The sequence below is a fragment of the Gorilla gorilla genome, chromosome X, assembly GCF_029281585.2.
Source record: "Gorilla gorilla gorilla isolate KB3781 chromosome X, NHGRI_mGorGor1-v2.1_pri, whole genome shotgun sequence".
Lineage (NCBI taxonomy): Eukaryota > Metazoa > Chordata > Mammalia > Primates > Hominidae > Gorilla > Gorilla gorilla.
In genome coordinates this window covers 60056632-60080862 of record NC_073247.2, presented here as the reverse complement: position 1 = coordinate 60080862, position 24231 = coordinate 60056632, and the positions used below count along the sequence as shown (strand labels likewise).

The 24231-nt window shown below is 43.0% G+C and overlaps 1 protein-coding gene across 1 annotated transcript; it reads right to left on the bottom strand.

The window, feature by feature from the left end:
* Positions 1 to 7167: 7167 nt before the first annotated feature.
* Positions 7168 to 10929, bottom strand: USP27X (ubiquitin specific peptidase 27 X-linked). Its single transcript, XM_031005746.3, has 2 exons — positions 10816 to 10929; positions 7168 to 10433 (listed from the first exon to the last, which is right to left on the bottom strand). The coding sequence occupies exons 1-2, from the start codon at positions 10927 to 10929 to the stop codon at positions 8097 to 8099; spliced, it is 2451 nt and encodes an 816-aa protein (XP_030861606.2). The 3' UTR covers positions 7168 to 8096.
* Positions 10930 to 24231: the final 13302 nt, after the last annotated feature.

The window sequence follows — 24231 nt, the reverse complement described above, 5'->3', positions numbered from 1 at the left end:
ATTGTAATCAATGTATGCTAGATTTCCTAATTACATCCTCCACATCTCTCCTCTGTATCCCATATTTTCATTTCTTCACTTTTAGAAGTTTTTCCCCCTCTTTTCCCCACAATATGCCATGTCACTTTTTATGGGTTCCTCTTCTCTGCAGATATTTTCAGATTAATAATCTATTTCTTTAAACATAGAACACATGGTCATTTTAAAATGTGTCTAATAACTCTGTGATATGAAGACTGCGCAAGTTTGTTTCTGTTGTTTCCTTTCCCTGCTGGTTCTAAGTCAAGTTACCTTGTTTCATTATGCAACTGACTATTTTAGCCTGCTTTCTGATCATTGCCTGTGACAATTTATTTGTGGCAGTTCCCTGAGGCCTGAGATGGATTTATTCTCCTCCAGAGGTTTTGTATTTGTTTCTACTGAGCACCTTGGAGTGCTACCTGTCTGGCAGCCACCCACAACTAAGTTCATGGTTTGAAGTTCTGTAGCTGACCCAGGCCATGGACAATAGGGGAGTCAATCTGTCTGAGGGCTGGAGTGTGGCCTCATCTTCTCAGGAATAGATTTTGTAGCCTTCTTTTTAACCCTTTCTTTTTTAGCAAGAGAGCTCTACTTAGCACCAAGGCAGACTTCTGTATAGTTCTCAGGGAGTATTGGGAACAGAAGCTCCTACTATAACTAAATCTATAATAGGCTTAGTTCTGGATGGCCCTCAGGCTGCAGAGATAGTCCCTTGGGGTCTCAGGTTAATGTGGAGAGGGTTCCCTATTAAACTCCTACCTTAGGTTGATCCTGAGCCTTGCCTTCTTTCCCCCAATCCTGTGTGGCCATTGAATCAAAGCTCAGGTGGGCAGTGTAGGCAAATGCCCTTAAATCAAATTGGCTTTGATGCCTCTATATTCTGTTTACCTGTTTGGTTGCAGCTGTCATCCAAAAGTTGGCCTGGAAGTTTTCCTTTGTCCTCTCAGCTCTTCAGTGCTTTTAAAGTAGTTTTGAAATATTTTATTCAGCATTTCTTCATTAATTCAATAATGAAGTCAAATCAAATAACTAATTCTGCCATTGCCAGAACCTAGAAGTCCATACTCTTAAATGGTTAAACATTCATACTTGACTTAACAAGGTCTAAATTCAGGCAATATCCCTACTGTCTTTCCAAACAACACAACCACCTTAGAATGCTTTAAATATGAATAGTGCCCTGCTGTCTTACATGTTTATTTTTCTTTTTATGAATACATAATAGTTGCACATATTTATGGGGTGTGTCCTACATGTTTTTGTGTGCTTCTGTGTTTTTAGTGCCAGCTTGTTTTTATACTCCCATATTCTTTAGCATTATTATTGCCTTATATAATTAATGCTCATTTAGATTTCCCCACATTTACAATTTTTGTTCACTGTTCCTTGCCTCCTATTCACCCCTTCTCTCTACTTTCAAGTTCCTCCTTCCTGAAGTATCTCTTGTGGTAGTTATTCTTGTGAGAGGCTATTATTGCTAAATTTTCTTAGTTTAGTTTTGTTTTTTTTCCCTGCAAATTTCCTCATTTCACTCTCAAAAAAAGAGTAGCAGTTCTTCTCAGCAGTATTTCTTGGGGGTACTAATTCTCCTTATGGCAACTGGTGACTCTCCTTCATGGCATATCATTTATATGCAAGGACTTGATTTTTATTGTTGCTTATTTCTGAGCCCATCTTCAGCAGATCCTTTCTTTTTCTGTGGGGTTCCATTACCCCGGATCATAAAAATGTATTGCATTTGCTTTTGCTGAGATTCTATAGGTTTCAATGGTTCTGTCTCAGCTTTTAATTTTTCAGCATGTGGTTCCCATGCCACACAGTAAATTTTGACCCCACATCCACACAGAACATAGGCCTGGGATTTTTATTTCTCCTTGTGGTTCCAGAGACAACATAAGCCCTTTCATTGTTTATTCTTCAACCCCCTTTTAATGGACAAGAGAAGTTACTAAAGGCTTTACCCAGAGGTTTCAGCTATAGCTCCTCTGCCTGTGGTGGACCTGAAGCTGTGTTGTCAGCACCTGGATGGGTATTGGACTCCCAGCTCCAAGTCCCTAGCCCTCAGGGCCTGATATCTGGAACCAATACCACACAGGACACTGCAGTGTCTGTTTACAACTACTACACTGCCTTTTGTTTTTCCTTTTGTTTCCCTAGAGATTTTGATTTTTATTTTTTAAAGCTCAGCTAGAAATGTAAATTTTTGTTCTAGTTGATCTAGTGTTAATCTATGTTTGTAGTGGGAACGAGGCACTAGTTATATCATCTTAGTGTGCTGTGTTGCCAGAAGAAACCATGTTTTATACACACAATTTGGCACCTTTTTATAATTAAGCATTCTTCCTTATCATTTCCATCCTCATAAATATCCACTTCTTTAAGTTCTAAAGAAATTAAGTCTCCCCTCAGGACCATCTAGATTGTGAGTGCACATGAGGCCAGGCCTCTGTAGCAGGCTGGATTACTTTCCAGACACACCACCATGTCATTTAAGTATATCATTCCCCTGGGGTCTAAAATTTCTTACCACAGTGAGTTTCAACTTTAAAATATTTTAGTAGCAGAACCCTTTCTGCAAGTATTACCTGGAACCCCCAAATACCAAACAAATAAAAGGAGAGCTTCTCTGGTTGAAGTGGGGTTGAGAGTTCTGATCTCACCAACTTATTTTCCTTGCTCCCTGCAGTGCTCTCCAAGGTGCTCCCTGGGCCATCTTCATAGACTCCTTGGACTCCAGGAAGGTGAGATAACAAATAGATCAGTGGTTCTCAAAGTGTGGTCCCAGAACTAGGAGTATGGGCATCACCTGGGGATGTGTTAGAAATGCAAATTCTCAAGCCCCCATCCCAGATCTACTGAACCAGAAACTCTGGGGGTGGGACCCAGCAATCTGTGTGTTAATGAGCCCTCTTGGTACATGAGGACCTCTGATGCATATTAAAGTTTGAGAAATTACCAGAATATTGTATTCAGGAGCTACTGGAACAAGGCTGAAGTGTTGCCCAAGATTAACATTTCTTGGGTGCTTAAATTAACCCAAGCTTCTTTGGAAGGTTATTTTCCATCCACCATTTTCTTTTACCTGAGTGATATTACAGACACTCTTGAGACACTTTCTTGTACCTGAGTGAGATTATAGACATTCTCAAGGCAAAGACACAACTTTGCAATGGCCTGAGTCCCTCTGAATTGATTCAATATCAGGAGGCTGAGGTGGGAGGATTTTTTGAGCCCAGGAGGTCGACACTGCATGATTGCACCATTGCACTCCAGCCTGGGTGACAGAGTGAGACCCCATCTCAAAAGAAAATAAATAAATAAATAAACAAACAAACAAATAAATCACAGGGACGAGTAGGGATTCCTACTCTTGGTTCATTAGACAGAAATAATGAAGTTCCTCCTAATTTTTCTTGACAAAAAGACTTCAGGCTGATCTCATTTCACAGAGGCCCGCCCACTCTCTCCTCTCTGAGAGGGTATTACTTTAAAAAAAAAAGACTCGAGGTCTGAAGTTCATAAAATGACTATCGAACAAAAGAAGCCAGACATAAAAGAGTACATGCTGAACAACTGCATTTAGAGAAGGTCTAAAGACAGACAACACTAATCTACAGTGAAAAGAAGTTAAGATAGGTGTCTTTGAGTTCTGGGGAATGTTTTGTTTCTTGATCTGGATGCTGTTTACAGGGATATGTTTACTTTGTAGAAATTCATCAAGTTATAAATGATATGTGCGCTTTTCCTGTATATTTGATATACTTCAATATAAGAGTTTAAAAATGGCACTGGGTCTCACCTGCAGAGCAAGTGTGTAATGACACACTGTGGTGAGTGCTGGGCTACATACTTTCAGAGGATCTGGGCCTTCGTTTCTGGGTGTGAAACATACATTTGGAGGAAACACAGGTTTCTGGCACCAGGTCTACTGCATTTGAAAGTAAGAGTTGCGTGGGGGCCACTCTGTTTCTTGATCGGAAAAAGGCCTTTTGGTTGATGGCGTCCCTGATCAGAATTCCCTGTAGAGAGTGAATAAGTGAGACAGTTACCAATGTGACCTGCAGGCCAGAGTCAGTTTTAGCATCTGGCTACTCCAAGAAATGGTAAATGGCAGGGTCCTGGATTTCTAATCAAATTATGCCACGAAATTGTGGGAAGAAATGTGTAATGGGTGACAGGGCAGTATCTCATTGTTTGGTACATGGTTCTGAACTCTATGGGTGGTTAATGCCCCCAGTTGTGAGCACCCATATTTCACCTGTGCCCCTCTGAGTCCAGATCACAAACCTACATACGAACCAAGTCTCCCAGTCCTAACAGTACGTGGATGTAAATGAAGTCTCTGCTAAAGAATTAGCTTAGCTGGGCGCAGTGGCTCACACCTGTAATCCCAGCACTTTGGGAGGCCAAGGCGGGTGGATCACCTGAAGTCAGGAGTTTGAGACCAGCCTGGCCAACATGGCAAAACCCTGTCTCTACTAAAAATACAAAAAATTAGCTGGGTGTGGTGGTGGGCGCCTGTAATCCCAGCTACTCGGGAGGCTGAGGCAGGAGAATTGCTTGAACCTAGGAGGCAGAGGTTGCGGTGAGCTGAGATCACGCCATTGCACTGCACTCCAGCCTGGGTGACAGAGCAAGACACTGTCTCAAAAAAAAAAAAAAAAAAGAATTAGCTTAAATTTCACCGGTTCTTGTCCCATCTGCTCATCTAGGAACTCCAGCCCACATGAAAAATAACCCAATTGTGTCTGCAAGTCCCCAGTAGGTTACAAACCAATCCGTTTTCACCATCTCCCATGTTCTTTCTTACTTATTCTGGGCCCCTATCTTCGTGTACTCTGACCATGAAGCTGTTTGAGAACTAGTTACCCCTTCCCTCCCCACCCCTGCCACTGCTGTATTTGTGCTCACCGTGGGAATGTTAGTGAAGGTGCCAAGGGTGCTACTTCCTGATACCCCTAAAGGCCCTAATCGTGGAGGTGCCTGACCACGTGCCAGACATTCTCAAACATGCCTGGATCTCAGTTTGAGCTCAAGGTTAACACATACCTGCTGAATACATGATGCCTTGGGTTCCACGATGGTATGATCTGAAGGCAGGCTCTGGCTGCCGTTACATTCCATTGCTCAATTTGGGGGTTAGTGACTCGTAAGGGCATAGGACTGGCCTTGAATGGCTGCCCTGTTGCTAAGGGACAATGCTGTTTTCCAGATATAGGAGGCATGAGGTTCAATTAGAAAGTGCCCAGCACAGCTGCTCCCCCTGGCGGTCTGTGCCTTCCACCAGCCGAGACAGGGAGGTCAGGTTCAGCATCTCTTGCCATTCATAGCTCTCAGTGAGTTCCTCTTAGAACTATTGTTGAGTGCAGGGTATTTAAAAGGGTTTTCTGTATCAGACAAACCCAAAATGAGGAATGTGCTATTAAAAATGTGAATGCCATACAAGATGAAGAAAGGTTGTGGAAATGTTCCAGATTAAAGGAGGCTAAAGAGAGATGACAACTAAATGCAATACTTCACCCTAAACCAGATCCTGCAATAGAGTGGGAAAATGCTACAAAGGACCTTACTGGGTCACCAGACAAAATTGGAATACAAATGGTAGATTAATGTATTCTATCAATGTTAAATTTTCTGAAGCTCTACTGTAGTGATGTGGGGAATATGCCTATTCTTAGGAAATGCACACTGACGTATTTAGGCATGGAGGGCCATGATATATGTAATTAATTTATCTTCATATCGTTCAAAAATACACACCCCCATTTATAAAAGAGTGCACATGTGCAAATGATAATACAAATGAGGTAAAATTTCCCAACAGGTAAATCTGGTAAAGAGCATACAGATGCTCTTTATACTATTTTTTATAACTTTTCTGTAAATTTGAAATGATTTCCAAATAAAAATGTTTAAAATTTTTAAAGGTCAGTTTCTGTGCAAGCAGTCAGGATCTGGTGGCACAGGCCTGCCTGGACTCTTCCCCTGGCAGAGATGAAGAATGAGGACGTGGCTGTGTTCTTCCAGGTAGGGATACCAGACCCATCCCAAAAGGTAGTCAGACACCCTGCACGAAGTTGCCAAGTGCCATCCAAAGTCACCCATCTCTTGAGCTCCCCCATCCTACAAGACACCAAAAATAACAACTTTTTATATTTTCTCCTGAAAATTATGAGCCCTAGGTGTTAATGAAATCTCGGTTATGAAAGGAAGGTGTATTGGTTCATTAACTCATCCATCCATTCATTCATTCAGTAAATGTTTTGAATACCAACTTACCATGTGACAGGAGCTAAGGGAATGAGAATGCATCCCAAGGTACAAGAGGAGACACAACTCCTGTCCTAAAAAAGCCTATAAGCTAGTTGTGATGCACCCACAGCCACGTAAATATATATTTCCAAATGAGTTGACCATGACGTAGACTTGGGAAGCAATGGGGAGCCCAGCCTTTTACCAGAGCCAGTGAATCCAAGCCCCATGGATGTGATACGCGTTCAATTTCCCTCCAGGATTATCTAGGTAATAATTACTTTTGTACCTGATGCTGATGAGAGAAGGACTCATAGTGCTTACCTCATCCTGGGTTCATCCCATCTGTTTCAGCTTAGCTCTCTGCAGGCTGCTCTGCCCTCTGTCAGTATCAGGGAAGGGGCCAACAAGCCACTCTATCAATATCCCTGGGCTGATGGGCCAGTGAACTTTGGAAAACAGTCTTTCTACTGATCTGTGCCTGTGAGTAAACATAGCAACCGAACCCATAATGTTTTTAGAAGACGAAGACCACCAAATTCCCTCGTGTGCAAGCCTGGCAGCCTACTGGCCATGAGAGTCCCATCACTGGGATCTGAATCATGAAAGCAACATGACTGTCCTCCAAAAGGACAGAATAATGACCTTATGGGACAGCTGTGGTCCTTTCCACCCCCAATCCCAGGTGGCACCCACTGTGATAACCTGCACACAAGGGACAAAAGTGGAGTTCATTGCCTTGGTACTCTAAATAGACAGCATTGGGGAGGGAGTTGTGGAGAATGTGTGTGTGACTGTATGTGACATGATGTGTGTCCCTTCTGTCCAGGGGTCTCAGGCGGGACTGACCCCCACCTCTGATGCATTCTGGGCCTGGTCCAAAGAAGTTTCAGGTTTGGATCCAACAAACGTTTACTGAGTCCCTACAAAGTTCCAAGCCTTTTACTTTATACTTTGACACATTTTTATATCATTTTATCTTTAACAATAACCCTTTAAGGTAGGAATTATCTGCATTTTACAGATGATAAAACAATCGCAAAGAGGTTCATTGATTTGCTCAAGTATATCATACAGCTTTTTTTTTCTTTTTTTTTTTTTTTAACACACACACACTATACTCTTAGCTGAGGCCTGTCTGCGTTGGTTGCTTATCTTACAGCATTTCTTGTCTTCTCTACTTTTGGAGCGACGGCTCCCCTTATACAAGCCCCCTTATTTCCTCTCCTTTCACTAGCCCAGGTGGGCTTTTCTTGTTTTAATACTGCATTTAATAGCACAAAAAATCACGAATACAAAGAAACTGGCAAAGGTGTTTGTCAATGATATCCCTGCCTCCTCCACTTTTCTGCTTTCATACCCATATATGTAATGGGCTACATTTTTTAGAAACTTTTCTTTTTCCCCCCAAACATATAACTGTTATGTGATTGGTCAATTGAAGCTGAAACACCCATGGAGAAAGATGTTTTACGGTTACAAGGGCACACCCCCCCACCACCACCCCCCTCCCCCCCACACTTTCCCACACAATCTTTTGGAGGAATATAGGATATGTACCAGTGTCAGCATTTTCCTGCTCCTGCCTTCCTCACCCAGAGTGTTTCTACCATTTAATTTCCCTTTCATCAACTGCTTAGACTAGAGCCTCTTCTCCCTCCCCTTCTATTTCTCTTCCAATCAGGACCTTTTGGACACTGGGTACTGTTCAATTCTTACTCTGTCAGGCCCATGGGCCATGGTCAAGTAGGTCCTTTAGATCTCGATGCCAGTTGTAGTATTGGTGTCGTCATCTTCCATTGCAGGTAGGTCTGTGTGTCACTTCAGTAGGCTTGTGTGTTCATTTCTTTCACTTTTTCTGACTCATGTTCTAGCACCTGTTTGTGATAGAACAGTAAATACCCTTCACTGTCCAGTACATCCTTAATACTGGCCTTAGTGATGACGGCATCATCACACTTGAACCACTGGTCCTTGTGGTGCCGGATGAAGCTGGTATAGTGGCCACTCTCCAAGGTTCCTTGGTGATTAACCACAGCAAACAAGGAATACTTATTTTCGTTGTTTCCACTATTGGTTGGCAGCTGCAATTGTCCATTCATTCTGCTCTCTTTACTTGAGGCCATAAACGGCGTCATATCCAGCTCCAGAGGAAAGGAAATGTATGTAGTGATCTTGCGCCTCTGTTTCGCTGAATGTTCAAACCGTTTGAAATGAAAACAGGCAACGACAGGTAATTTATTCATTGTGAGCTGTTTGGTAGATTCCTGGTAGCTTTGGCAACTACCACATTTGATTTTGGCACTGCTTCCTAAGTGCTCTGGCCTCGTAAACCTCCGCAAGCAGTCCGTGAGGGTGGTGATTCCTGGTATGTGGCTTTCCCCATTCACACTGCTCTCCCTCCCTGGGCTCATGGGCCAGAAGGAGGTGCAAGAGCCAGGCAAGTCCAAACTAATGTCCCAGCATGGGTCTATCGTGGTGGAGACGCCATGGCAGGCTTGACAGGTGACATCAGACTGCAGGCCACCTGTGAAGATTTGGTCTATGATGCAGTTACAGTGGTTGGGATTGTTGGCCGCCTTCCCGACATCATCACCTTTGCAGTGCCTGTGCAGGACATCTAACGCTGCAATGAGGAACTCGTGGGCATCCTGTTGCCTGTACCCTGCTAAATGGCGGGCATGTATCCACACCAGGTGCAGTAACTTATAGGGCACATGAGGAGACGGGTTTCCAGAATACAACTCCCGAAACAGCGACGACATCTCACAGACCAGACACAACTCGGGACTCGGCATCTCACATCGGTGCCTGTCAGAGAGAAAGAAATCTCTCAGTATCGGCGTGTGGGTGAGGGCCTGGACAATGCAGTTCATAAAGCACGTGTTGCCAAGATTGATGAGTCCTCTTAAACCGATCGTAAAGCTGGAGGTGATTCTTCTTCTCCTCGGGTTGTGCCCCAGCAGTTCTAATTCTGGTTTGGTTGTTTCCCAGGTTGGGAATTTCTCACCAAGGCCTGGCACTGAACACTGCTGGTGAGAAACCTCTGTTGAGGTGGAGGCTTGTAATTTCAAAGCTTCTCCTTGCTCTTCTTTGGCAATTTGCTCAATGTCTTTGTCATATACATAGTCCTTACACATAAAGCAGTATATACCTCCGTAATACAGGTCTACTGCTAAGTTGTGTTGTTTCGTCTCTGCATGCTCGTGAATGTGTTTCTCCGTGAAGCAGCCAAAGAAGACACAGGAAAGGCAAGAGTGGAGTCTGTTCAGATGGGTGCCACACACATGGCAGATGCACGACTTTGCCTTGCTTTTCCTGGTCTCTGGGGTTCCACACCACACGAAGCACTGGTAGATAACCCGCAGTTCCTGCCTCCAGTTCTCTCCCACCTTAAAGCTGTTCACGTGAGAACAGCCTGGTGGCCCCACGGCAAAATCCACATCCAGGCATCCGCCCCCAGGGCCGCGCCGGGGCCGGGGCCGGGGCGGGGGCCGGGGCCTAGGCTGCGGCGGGGTACGGAGCCGGGTCTGGGGCCGGGGCCGGGGTCGGCGGCGCGGCGCACGACTGCGACGCGGAGAAGGATCGGGGGGCCGCGGTGGATCGGAGGGAAGGGTGGGGGGAGGAACCTCGTCGCTGTTGCCGCCACCGCCGCTCCGCGCTGGGTTCTCATCCTCCAGCTCCTGCTTCGGCTCCTGCTCCGCCTCCCGGACCGGCTCGGGTTCGGGCTCCAGCTTGAGCTCAGCCCGGCGGCCCGGACCCTCCGCCGTCTCCACCTTCCCGGCGGCGTCCACCTTCCCCGCCGTCTCCACCTTCTCGGTGGCGTCCACCTTCCCCGCCGCCTCCACCTTCCCCGCCGCCTCCGCCTTCCCCTCCACCTTCGCCTCCGCCTCCACCTTCCTCTCCGCCTTCTCCGCCGTCTCCGCCGTCTCCGCCTCCTCTACCTCCTCCGCCTCCACTGGCGGCGGCTCCTCCCCCTGCTCGCAGGGCTCGGGCGGCCACTGGGCGTGGCGGCGCGGGGGCCACGCAGACCTGGGGTGTCCCCCGCCCGGCCTGAGGGAGCGCGGTGGCTGTGGCAGCTGGACCCAAAAGGGACTTTCACTGAAGGAGGCGGCGGCGGAAGCAGGCGACGCCCCCGGGAATCCTCCCGCCGAAGCCCCCTAGTGGAGGCTGCTTCTGCAGCCAGGCCCCGTTTCCTTTAATTCAGTATTTTCCAAACTTGCTTGTTCACGAGAATCACGTGGGGAGCGTGTTAAAATTACAGATTCCTCGGCTCCACCCGCAGACCTACTGAATCAGAATCTCGAAGGGAGGTACTCCGGAACCTGTATCTCTAACTAGGGCCCCAGAGGCTGCTTATGATCAGGCAAGTTTGGGAAACACAGCTCTAATTCATTGAGGCTGGCGGGAAGGGGGGCGGGGACCGCGCAGTCTCTTTAAGGCGCTTCCAGCTCCCGGCTCCAATCGCTGCTCTGACCCCCTTCATCGTCTCCTCCCCTCTCCTCGTCCTTCCCCTCGTCTATGCAGGCTTCCCTCGGCCACTGCGGGGCTGGGGGCCGAGCGGGTGCCAAGTCCAGAAATGTTTCTGAGGCTGTGAAACGTCCCCTCTGAGGGGGGTCCTAGGGAGCGCAGGCAGAAGCCGTGACAGGCCATCATTTCGGCGGCCGAGCCTGCCTCTAGCCTCGTCCCTGTCTCCCCTCCCACGCCAGGTCCTGCGCTTCCCGAAAAGGATGAAGCTCCAGCTGCAGTTCTGGGGAGGCCTGGACCCCAGCTCCGGGGGGGCCGGGCTACCAAGGCCGCTGGGCCTGGAGAGGCGCGTCCCTGGCCCATCTTATCAGCGCTCTGCAGGGTCTGGGCCTGCTGCTCGCATCCTCCTGGGCTCCCAAGGCCACGGGTGGGTTGATGGCTTGACAGCCGGCCTCCTGGCCCAGCAGATGCTGAGCAGCCCGAGGGCACAATCCACCTCTTCTCTCCAAGGCCAGCTGGAGGGACGAGGCACGACAAGGCCATCCCTACAGCTGGCACTTCCCCTACAGCTGAGAGGGGGCCTAAACTACAGGACACAGTCCCAAGACCCTTAAGCCCTGGCAGCATCCCGGGGTGGGCAGCAGGTGGAAGTGGAAAGAAGCCTGTGGAGCTGCCAGCAGGGAGAGGGAGTCGGACATGAGGCTGAGAGGCCTCTGGGAACCCCTGTGCCAAGGGGCTGCTGGCACTGGGCAGCAGCACCCCAGAGCCCACGAGGAGTGTGCCCAGAGCAAGTGGCTCAGACCTGGGTCATGGCTCGAGGGTGTCGGGCTGTAGCTGCTGGTCCCAAAGAGTGCAGCCCAGGTCAGGCATCAGGACAGGAGTAGGAGGAGAAAGAGTGTTCTAGGAAGAGTCCAGTCCCCTAATCCTGGTGGTGGCTGGCTGTAGCCTAGTGCACGCTGTCTGGCTTGTGCGGCTGTGCTGCCTGAGTATACATACCCTAGCAACATTCTCCTTGCTCAGTACTGGACATCAGCTCTCCACCTGGCCCCTTCCTCTAGGGAGGGGACGGGGAGGCCTCCTAGGGTTAGCAGCAGGAGTTGGTCCTCAGGAATCAGGAGCCCTTGAAAGGAGGATGCGTGGTTCCCATAAAACTGAGGGTTGCCCTGGGCCCTGCCCTTCCTGAGTCAGCTCTTGCTTCAATTCCTTGAAGCACCCCAGCATCCTTTCAATAAATGCCTGCCCTTTGTGGCCTTCAACCAGAGGAACTGCAACTAGCACACTCACTGAAGGAATCCTGCTGCTGCTGCTGCTGCTGCTGCTGCTAAAAACAACCGAGGTCATGGATGAGGGGGTGGAGGATACTCTCATCCCACCTCCAGACTGACAACAAAAAGACCTAAAGATCTCTGTGTACCTGGGACTGTCTACCATTGAAGATTAGCCATGGTAACTTGTTGACTTAGTGATCAACTTCCTGCAGAAGCCCATAGGTCCACCTGGACTCTGCCCAGGCCAGCGTGTTCTGAAAATGGAGGGCTCTGTCACCATTCACTCAACAAATGTTTATTCTGCACTGACCGAGGGCCAGATGTACTAAGAGCTGTGGACACAGCACTCCAACTTACCCCAGGGCTACTGAAATCAGGGATGGCTTCCCCAAAAGGCACACTAAGGAAAGTCTATGTCACTCGCAGAGAAGAGGCACCAAAAACAAAAAATCAAAAAAGAAAAAATACCAGAAACAGTTTGACATTTGATTTTTTTTAAGTAGTCCTCGTGGGAAAAATCAGAACTTTGTTGTACTTCCTTACATTCATTTCCTGATTACATGATGCTTTTGTTTTGAATCACGTGTGGAGGGTGTCACCAAAATCTTTAGATGCTTTGTCCTTATGTGGATCTGGACCCAGATCCTAGCAAATGTTACCATCTCTGCCTCACAAAGATCTGACAGAATGCAGGCAGTTGGGGCTATCCTTAGGAGAGACAGCTCTCCTTCACAGTAGATGCACCTGGGTGATAAATCCAACTCTGACCACAAGGTGGCAAAAGAGTAAATGACAATTCCTCATATATGTTTTGTATGTTTATATAAAACTATTGGTTTATATAAAATGCTCTCTAAAAAGATTAAGAAAAACGTGTGCTCCTTCACACATTTTTGGGTTGATGTCTGATATTTTGCATCATAAATGTCAATTGGCTACAAATAATGTAATTTGTGACAAATGTTAATATTCAAAAATAAAACTGTTATGTCACTATTTCACATGAATCCGGTGAAACCTAAATACCTTAGTGACTTGAGAGCCACCATCATCTGTTTTAAAAATGTATAACTGAGCTCTTCTTTGATACTTGGAAGTTGTACATTTTCCCTTTTCTCAGCTCTTAATTCCATTCTGTTTTTCCAACAGAATTTTGTCTCAATAATTGTCTATTTTTTCACTTGAAATGTTTTTGATTATCCTATCGTATTTCTCTGCAGCAAAAATGTGTATATATTTTTCAATTTAAATGCTCTTTAAATGTTCCTCTGATTATAAGGCTCTAAGTGTTGTTTAAAAATTTGCTCTTGTTTGAATTATCATGACAATTAGTATTAGAATAAAATGGATCAAAACATTGTGAATATATTACAAATTTTGATAGGTAATTATTAAGCGTAAAACAAAAGTTCGTTGTAGATAGGGCTTTTTTAAAAAAATTAATGGGTGTATCCATGGATAAACATTGCTTTTTGCTAGAATGAGATAGGCTTCAGCATCAATTCTCTTCCTATTTTTTGTTTGGTTAAATGTTAGCACACAGAAACCTCATTTATACGAATGAGTGAATAGGAATGGACATTTTGTTTTAGCAATGCATGCAAGTCTTTGAATTCCTTTGGAGATATATGGGGGGAAATTACACAGTGATTTATCCTCAAAATTATTTCTCATGATTTATCAGCTGATAACTTCATAGGTTTTTTCTTCAATTCTACTGGAAGCAAAGAATTGGAAACCATCTGAGTTGCAAAAGGATTTTATCCCCATTCATTTGTTAGAGCAAGTTGTTTGTTTACCATCGTCAGCATTGTTTGGAATTGTCTCTCCTGTGCCCCAAGGATTTTACATCGCAGGGCAGTGCACCCAGGTTAAGATTCAGGATAGGTAAAAGGTATGCTTTTTCTTTTGTAAAGTGCAAAAAGGACCATTGTGAAAGGGGAGATAGAAAAAGAGAACCAGTTTGATTCCTACACTGCAAGTGTGTTCTCTGGCAGGTCAATTTTAAAAGACTACACAGGAAATTTGAGGATATAGAAATTGATCCCCTTAAAACTCCTGTACTCCAGGGTGATGCACATTCCACTTTAAAAGTTGCTAGTTTATATTTATTATTATAAAAGTAATATATACAATATTCGTTATTGTTTTTTTAATAACAAGGTATACAAGGCATAACATGAAAAGTTAAAGCTCTTCCCTCCCCCGCCAATCACACCCATTTTTATTCCCCTGAGATAACTACTTGTTAGCACTTTCACATTTAGCCTTTAAGAAATTGTCTATGCAAATGCAAGCATGTTTTATACATGCAGTTGTCCCTTGGTAATCCTTGGGAGATTGGTTCCAGGACCCCTGTGGATACCAAAATCCATAGAGATTCAGGTCCCTGATATAAAATGTTGCGTAGTATTTGCATATAACCTATACACAGCCCCTCATATACTTTGAATCATCTCTAGGTTACTTTGAATCATCTCTAGGTTACTTTTTGTATCATACCTGATACAATGCAGATGCTATGTAAATAGTTGCCGTACTCTATTGTTTAGGGCAGCGATCCCCAACCTGTTTGGCACCACCAGGGACCCGTTTTGTGGAAGACTTTTTTTTTAACGGCGGATGGGAAGGGATGGGGGGCTCCAGGGGCGGGGAGATGGTTTCCGGATGAAACAGTGCCACCTCAGATCACCAGGCATTAGATTCTCATAAGGCGCATGCAACTTAGATCCCTCGCATGCACAGTTCACAATAGCGTTCGTGCTCCTATGAGAATCTAATGCCGCTGCTGATCTGACAAGAGGCGGAGCTCAGGCCATAATGCTGGCCCGCCCGCTGCTCACCTCCTGCTGTGCGGCCTGGTTCCTAACAGGTGGCCCCCGGGTTGGAGACCCCTGGTTTAGGGAATAGTGACAAGAAAAAAAGTCTGTACCTGTTTGGTACAGATGCAACCATCCTTTTTTTTTTCCTGAATATTTTCCATCTGTGTTTGGTTGAATCCCATGACTCGGAACCCACGGATATGGAGGTCCAGCTGTATTTTTTTAATGAAATATAAATTAGACTGTAATATATAGAAGTTCTCTCCAAATTGATCTACACACCCAATGCAATGCCAGTAAAAACTTCCAATGAGTTTTTTGGGGTAGACTTTAAAAAGTGATCCTTAAATCACCATAAAAGACTAAAAGGCATTTTCCCCCTTCCTGATTTCTCTTTCTCCTTTCTGGAAATGAGGATTTAAAGGCTATAGCTGATAGCCATTTTGCAACCAATCATGATGGAAAGACCAAAAAGCTGATCACCTCTGGACCTATCCTTACATGAGAAAAAAATATATCATATTTTGTCAACTCTAAGAGGTGCATCTTAAATGAAAATCATTTAAAGATTTTCAACATCCCTGAAATCTTTAAATGACAATTTATGATTATATTTGGCAGCATTTTTTTTTCTTTCTTGGTGGCACATAATATACTGGAGTGTGTCACAGGCAATAGTGTCTTAAGATCAGTGTAATGCTCAAAATGTCATCCTATTTAAGTCTTTGTTATTTGGATCCTGGTTATATGTAGCTGAATACAATATTCCTAGGTGATAGCAGGCTTCTTATTTTCACTCCTGATGGATTTTCAAGTTCTTTTCCTGGCCTTTAAGGCCCTACTGATTCTGGCCTTAGACTCTTAGACCTCACTTTCTATCAACTTAGCATTGTCTCAAACAAACTCGATTTATTGCTGTTCCTTGAATAAGCTAAGCTGGCTTCTGCTTCCAGGCCTATGCCCTTATTGTTTCTTCTTATTATTTATTTATTTTTTTTGGAAAGCTCTTCCCTTAAACACCATCACCACATGATATGTTAAATCACCACCACATGATATATTATATATTACACACACACACATAATAAATATAAACTCCATGAGAGTAAAATGTTTACTATTCTATTCCCAATGCCTCCTTGGGACTTAATACATATTTAAATATTTGTAAAATTAACAAATGTATGTTTTTCATTGTGTGTGAAATCAACCATATTTTCTTATGTTTATTGATCATTTTGTATTACCTTTTTTGCAAACTGCCTATTGACATCCTTTGCCTATTTTTCTTGTGGCTTCTTATTAATCATTATCATAAGTAACACTTGTATGGTACTTGAAGTATGCCAAAAGCTGCTCTATTAAATTATTTAAACCTCACCACAATTTTAAGAAGTAGGTGCTGTTATCATCCCCATTTTACATGTGAAGGAACTGAGGCACAGAGAGATTGAGAGACACCCAAGAGGTTGGCCTGTTAGCTACTAGCCCATTGTGTGTCAGAGTCTAGTGTACATATGTGTTTTTCCCATTTATCATTGGCTGTTGTATTTTACTTTATTTTTTACCATATGATGTTTAAGATTATTATGTAAACAAGTTTCTGAAACTTTTATTTATGGATCCTGAATTTTGGTGTCGTATTTGTGAAAGTTTTTTTTTCCTGATTATAAAAGTATAGAGCAAGGGAAAAGGGCCTGAGACAAAAAAAAAGGGTGGGGGCTTGATGATTTCAACAAACAAAAATAAGGCCAGAAGGGCTTGAGCTTAGTGACCAAGAAGGAGGAGAGTGGCATAAGTGGAGGATGAAGATAGAGGTGCAGGCAGGGGCCAGATTATCTGGAGCTTTGTAGACAATTATATAGAATTTGAATATTGTCTCAATTGCAATGAGAATCATTTGAAAGGTTTTAAGCAAGGAAATGACATGAAATGATTTATGGTTTACATACAATAATTGTAATCAAATCATAATAATAGTAACTAACATTTATTAATTGCTTATGATATGCCAGGCAGTGTTTTATAAGTGTCTTATAACACCCTGATGGGGTAGGTACTAATATTATTCTCACTATACAGATGAGGAAACTGAGGCACAAAAACCTTAAGTACCTTCAATTTGCCTACACTTACTTTTTGCTTCTATGCCTCTTCCTATTCAGAATATACCTAATTTCAACAATGAGATGTCTGATGCCTACTTTTTCCATGCCACTGATGTCTCACTAGTGGCCTGCAAGTCTTTACGCAGGTAAAGAAAAGGGAAAGAGCAAATCCATTTAGCACCAGGGTGCCTAGGTCTAAGAGTTGATCAGGTAGGCTCCTCCCATCCATTTGGACCATGCCCAACTGCTTAGGAATAGCCATGCTGCTGGCCCATTCATGATTACCAAGGGAGTCAGCTCAGCAACCCCTGCTACCAATGCAGCAGGACTAGGCCTTGCATCCTGTACTCCTGTAGCCATACCAGCAATCAGGGAACTGAGGAATGGGGTCATCAGGATCTACCACAGGCTTCCAGGAGATTCCAGCCCTACAGAGGGAAGAAGCAAGGCTAGCGGTGTGGAAGGGGCAGGGAATGGAGGAGCCCAAGCCTTCCTTCAAGCACACATCTAGCCCTAGGTAGCCTGCACCCATGTGATTCCAATGGCCCAAGCCCTTGTCTGGCTGAAAGAAAGGAAAGGCTCAAAGAGACAGCAAAGTCAAGGTTATAAGAGATGACAGCAATGATGTAGATTATACTGCATCATACCATGACCAGCTATTTCCCCAGTTTTCACCACATAGTGCCCCCAGCTAGTCTGTTTCTTAGCATCCCTCAGTCTTCAGTACCTCTGACTGTACCCCTTCAGAATGATGCCCCATTTGACTTATACTTTTGATTCTCTACCTATCTGCATTACATGGGCTCTGTATCAGCCTCCTGCATGCTGGCACAACACCTGGCAAACTGCCTATCTATCTTGCCCCTGCCTTTTAGGAAAACCCTGGAATCCCCAAATCTGTGTCCAGTGCTGGAGTTAGCCCTGTGGGATATAGCTGGCCCGGGGCCTGAGCTTAGACAGAAGCACCACGAATAACACCTTCTGCAATTTTACTCACCGAAGTTTGGAATCTGACAGAAGTGCTTGTCCTGAATGCCTCTTTCAAGCTTGAAGAGTGGGGAAGGGTATATTGCACCCAAATTGGCAGATAAAAATCTTAATCACACTTTTAATTCTTTTTCAAAATATTAATCCTTTTAAAACCACAAAAAGCAATACAAATGAAATTATATAACCTCAATAGAAGGAAATTCAGCAATGTCTCCACAATTACATGTGTATTCACTATTTGACTCAGTAATCCCACTTCTAGGAATCTAACCCAAAGATACAAAATGACATATGCATAAGGTCATTCATTGCAGCACTATGTGTAATAACAAAAGACTGGAGGAAAATAAATGTCCACCACTAAGGGAGTAGTTGAATAAATTGTAGTGGAGCCATGAAATGAAGTATTATGGAATGAGACAGATTTCTATATAGTGAGATTAGGATTAACAGCTGGAATATATTGTTAAGTGGACAAACCAAGTACAGATCATTGTATATAGTATGCTACCTTTTGGGTAAGAAAGTTGGGGAAATACAAATATTTACAGAAACATTTACTTACATCTTAGAAATAAATGGTACAATGGAATGTAAATTAACTTAAATGGTTACTTATGGGGGAAGGAGGAAATAGGGTGGAGGGAATAGGCAAGAAAATGAGATGTTTCTAAAGTCCCTTGTTTTACAGCTTTGACTTTAGAATCCTGTCAATTAAAAAGAAAAAAAAATATCTAAAAGCAAACTGAATCAAATGACCCTAACTGTGTAGCAAATTGATGGTATAACCACACAAAGAAAATGTTTATTTCAAGTAACTTAGAAACAATGTTCTGACTATACATCTCCCATGGGATATACCCCAAAGAAAAAAGGAACTGTGTTCAGTAGTCTTTTTCTAGTAGTATTATTGGTATTATTATTTTGAAACTGTTAAATGTATGTTGTAGGATAAAACAAATAAGTAATTACGATAATGTTGTCAGGAATCAAGATTTTTAACATAAAGTAAAATCATGCAGTTATAAAATTTAAAAAGAAAAAAACTCTGTAGTCTTACTTTTAGAATACAAATATCCACATGAACTTATAATTTATTTTTCTTTTTCTAAAAAGTACATATTTTCTAGTTCTGTCCCCTGAAAAGACATAGCAGAATGGTCTCTACATATCATTTCCTACCAAAAGGAGCCAATCCTCCTTGGAGAAATGATGTTTCCAGGTCTGTAACAGGAAAAATACAAAATGAATCTGGAACATCTTGGTTTGCTAGAAAGCAAATGAGATATCAAAGACTAATGGAGTTATGCCCAAAGAACACAGGAACCATTATGAAAGGGTTCTCACTTGCCTATATTGGGACAATTAAAGATGCTGCAGTTCATGAAGCATCAAATGTATAAAATACATGAGTTCATAATGACATTTAAAAACATTGGTCACCCCTGAGTGATACTAGGGCAACAAATCATTATTGCAAAAATAAAATAAAGAGAAAAATCAAGAATTTATGTCACCTTTCCAGTATGAACTGCATTTCAGGGTAACCAGATACTTAAAGACGTTCTTTTATATGCAACAATTTCAAAGAGAAAATGCAGGAGAAATTGTAGAATTAGTATATCCCCCTTTGCAATCCCTAATGAAATAATAGATCCAGGCCAAGGTTGCTTAACCCTGGCACTATTGACATTAGTGGCTAGATAATTATCTGGGGCCTGTCCTATGCACTGAAGGATTTTTAGCAGCATCTCTGGCACCTATCCACTAAATGCTAATAGCACTCCCCCATCCGCCACCCCCCAACCAGTCATGACGATAAAAAAATGTCTCCAGACTTTGTCAAATGTCCTCTGGGGGACAAAATTTCCTCTAGTTGAGAACCACTTATCTAGGGCAATGATCATGAACAGATAAAAAAGATTAGGTAAAATAGTTGTTGGAACTTTACAAAGGAGGGATCAGGTTGATACCAACTGAACCCACCAATCAATTTGAGCATCACTGAGTGGAAGAGCTACATATTATGTGCTTCCTGATGTGATACAATAGGAAGCATGCAGCATCACCTGTGATGTATTGATAATGCCAAAAATAAAAATTGAACCGAAATCTAATCAAATGTCTAGCTCTCTAACTCCCAGTTTATGGTGAATATAGGAGATAGAAGAACAAGTTTGATGTCACCACTGGGAAACAATCAGCCAAATCCAGAACGTGGGATATTTTATAGGAAAAATGACCTGATTAAAAACCAAATTAAATGCTACATTCAGTTTGGATCCTATTTTTTTTTAAAAAAAAAATCAGCTTTAAAAGTACTTCTTGACACAGTCATGGAGATTTGAATATGAATTGGTATTTAATTATATTTAGGAATTATTAATTAAAAAATTGTGGTAATGGTATTGTAGTTATGTAAAAGAATTTTCTGTTAGAGATGCATACTCACATTAAGTGAACTCATATAATATCTAGGATTTGCATTTAAAAGACTCCCACAAATCTTAGGGTGGGGAGGATAAATGAAAGAAGATTCGCAAAATGTTTAAAATTGTTGAAGCTGAGTAAACGGGGTTCATTTTACTTATCTCTCTACTTTTTCTGTATATTTAAATCTTTCCATGATAAAATGATTTTTCAAAACAAAGCAATAGAATTTCTGTTTCCAGAAAGATGTGGTAGGTGTACTTTTCCCTTTTCTACCTGCTAAGTACAGTTATAGACCCTGGACATTGTATAAAACATAAACATAAGAAGACTCTGAAAAGTAGATAGTATAAGGCAGATAGCTATAGACCTCAGAATGACACAGGAATGACACAGCAGTGAGTCCCCTGAGGATGTTTTTCCCTCGTATATGCTGGACTGGGTGCTGGAGAAGCTGATAACCTGGAAACACCAATGAGCATAGACAAAAAAGGAAAGAAAGAAAGAGAGAGAGAAAGAAAGAAAGGAGAGAAAGAAAGAAAGAAAGAAGCTTTAAGGATTAAAAAAAGCTTACTTTCTCTTGGCAAAGGAACAGGAAAGGGGCAACCTTTCATGACAGAAGAATTTTAGGTAATAATCACCACTCTACTCCAAACCAACACCACAGAAAAAATTGCGGTACCACCCATGCTAACAGAGGCCAAATGGGAAACTTGGACTTCCACCCTTGGCAGGCTGTAACAAAGTGCCCAAATCCCCCTTCAGGGAGGCGTCAGAGAAGGGCAAGTTGGGAGCCAAAACTAATTAGTTCTGGGCAATAACAAGCCCCCTCTGACACAGCGCCAGTGGAGACTACATAGGAAGCCTGGACTTCCACAGCCACCTGGAAATAAGGAGGGGGTCCCTCCTCTTTTACCCACTGGAGTGGTATCAGAGGAGGTCTAGTGTAAAATCGGCACTTTCACAACCAGCCAGCAGTTACAAGCACACCCCCCACCATTACCACCATGGTGTTAGTGGAGAGCATAAGGAACCATAACAAGGCATCCCTGCCCCTCTTGGCCTGTGTGCTATCAGCAGAAGCATTGTGGGGAACATGAACTCCCACATTGCCAAGGAGTAATGGGGAGACCCTCCTCCCAGTATCAAAGGAGGCTGAAAGGAGAATCTGGACTTCTACTCCACCTGGCAATAATGAAGTGGCGCTCCCCTTTTCCTGTCAGACCAGTGTCAGAAGGAGGCTGATAAAACAGAAGATCCAGAGTCTCATAACTTAACACTCCAAATATCCAGGTTTCGATAAAAAAATCACTTATATCAAAAGCCAGGAAAATCTCAAATGAGAAAAAAGACAATCAAGAGACACCAACCACAAGATGACACAGATGTTCATAAAGATGCTTCGACAATAAATTACAAACATAAGCAAGACAAATGAAAAAGTATAAAGTCCCAGCAAATAAATAGAAGACATAAAAAGAACTAAATGGATTTTTTTTGGAGGGGGTTGTTTGTTTGTTTGAGATGGAGCCTCATTTTCTCTCCCAGGCTGGAGTGCTGTGGTGCAATCTCAGCTCATTGCAATCTCCACCTCCCAGGTCCAAGCGATACTCCTGCCTCGGCCTCCCGAGTAGCTGGGATTACATGCTCCTGCCACCAGACCCAGCTAATTTTTTTTTTTTTTTGTATTTTTAGTAGAGATGGCCAGGCTGGTCTCGAACTCCTGATCTCAAGTGATCCGCCCACTTCGGCCTCCCAAAGTGCTGGGATTATAGGAGTGAGCCACTGCACCCGACCAGATATTTTAAAACTGGAAAACATGATAACAAATTGTAAAACATAGTAGATGGATTCAATAGCAGAATAAAATGGACAGAGGAAAGAATCAGTGAACTTGAAGATAGAAAAATAGAAATTACCCAGTGTGAATTACAGAGAGAAAACAGTCAAGAAAAAAAAATAAACAGACCTGGGGAACGTGTGGGACTATAATAAAAGATCAAACATTTGTGTCATGGAAGTTAAAGAGAGGAGAAAAAAAGATGAGGCTGAAAAAGTATTCAAAGAAACAATGGCTGAAAATTTCCCAAGACATAAACTTACAGATTCAAGAAGTTGAATAAGCCTCAAATAGGATAAACACAAAGAAATCCATACCAGGACACATCATAGTCTAACTTTTGAAAACAAAATCTTGAAGGCAGTAAGGGAGAAACACCACCTTGTCTATAGGGGAAAAACAATTTCGATCGCAGAGAATTTTTCACCAAAAAACCATGGAGGCAAGAAGTAAGTGGCACAACATTTTTCATCTGCTGAAGGAAAGAACTGTCAATCCAGAATTCCATATCTAGCAAAAATATCCTTCAGGAATGAAGGGGAAATCAAGATGTTCTCAGTTGAAGAAAACTGAGAGAATTTGCCACCAGCAAACCTGACTTAAAAGAATGGCTGGGCCAGGTGCGGTGGCTCATGCCTGTAATCCCAGCACTCTGAGAGGCTGAGGTGGGTGGATCACCTGAGATCAGCAGTTCAACACCAGCCTGGCCAACATGATGAAACCCCAACTCTACTAAAAATACAAAAATTAGCCAGACACGGTGGTGCGTGCCTGTAACCTCAGCTACTTGAGAGGCTGAGGCAGGCTTGAGCCTGGGAGGCGGAGGTTGCAGTGAGCTGAGATCATGCCACTGCACTCCAGTCTGGGCAACAGAGTGAGACCCTCTCTCAAAACAAAAAACAAAACAAAAAAATATAGGTAAATATAATAGATTTGTCCTTTTCCTCTTGAGTTTTCTAAATTATGTTTGATAGTTAAAACAAAAATTATAACACTATCTGATGTGGTTCTCAATGTATGCAGAGGAACTATTTAAGACAATTAAATTATAAAGGAAGTAGAGTAAAGAGAGGTAAGGTTCTACACTTCAACCAAAGTGGTAAAATGTCAACACCAGTAGAATGTGAAGAGGTCTGTATATATATTGTAATAGCTAGAGCAACCAATAATAAAAATGATACAAAGAGATACACTTTAAAAACACTATAGGTAAATAGAAATTCAATTCTAAAAAAGAAATGTTCAAGTAACTCACAAGAAGGCAGGAAAAAGAATAGAGAAACAAAAAACAAAGACATCAAACACAAATAAATAAATAAAATGTTAGACTTAAGCCCTAACATATTAATATCAAAAACTGGAAACAAAATTAGCCAGGTGTGGTGGCATGGGCCTGTAGTCTCAGCTACTAGGGAGGCTGAAGTGGGAGGATTGCTTGAGCCCAGGAGTTCAAGGCTGCAGTGAGCTATGATCACATCACTGCACCTGCACACCTGCACTCCAGCCTGGGTGACAAACCCTGTCTCAAAAAAAAAAAAAAAACTGGAAACAACTCCAAATGTTCTTTAATAGATGAATGGTTAAACATATTGTGATACATCCATACTATGGAATACTATTCACCAATAAAAGGACAAACTATACACACAACTTGGATAGATCTCAAGGGCATTATGTTGAGTGGGGACAAAATCCATTTGCAAAAGATCACAAACTGTATGATTCAATTTACATGACGTTCTTGAAGTGACAAAATTACAGAGATGGGAAACAGATTAGTGGTCACCAGGGATTAGGAATGGTAGGTGGGAGGGGAGTGAGTATGACTACAAAGGGGCAGCAGGAGGAAGACCTTTGTGGTGATGGAACAGTTCTGTATCTTGCTTGTGGGATCTACATGATGAGATGATGTAGAGCTATACACACAACATTGTTCCAATGCCCATTTTCTGTTACACAAGATGTGACCATTGGGGGAAACTGAGTGGAGGTTACAAAAAACAAAACAACTGTAATCTCTTGAAAAAGGAATG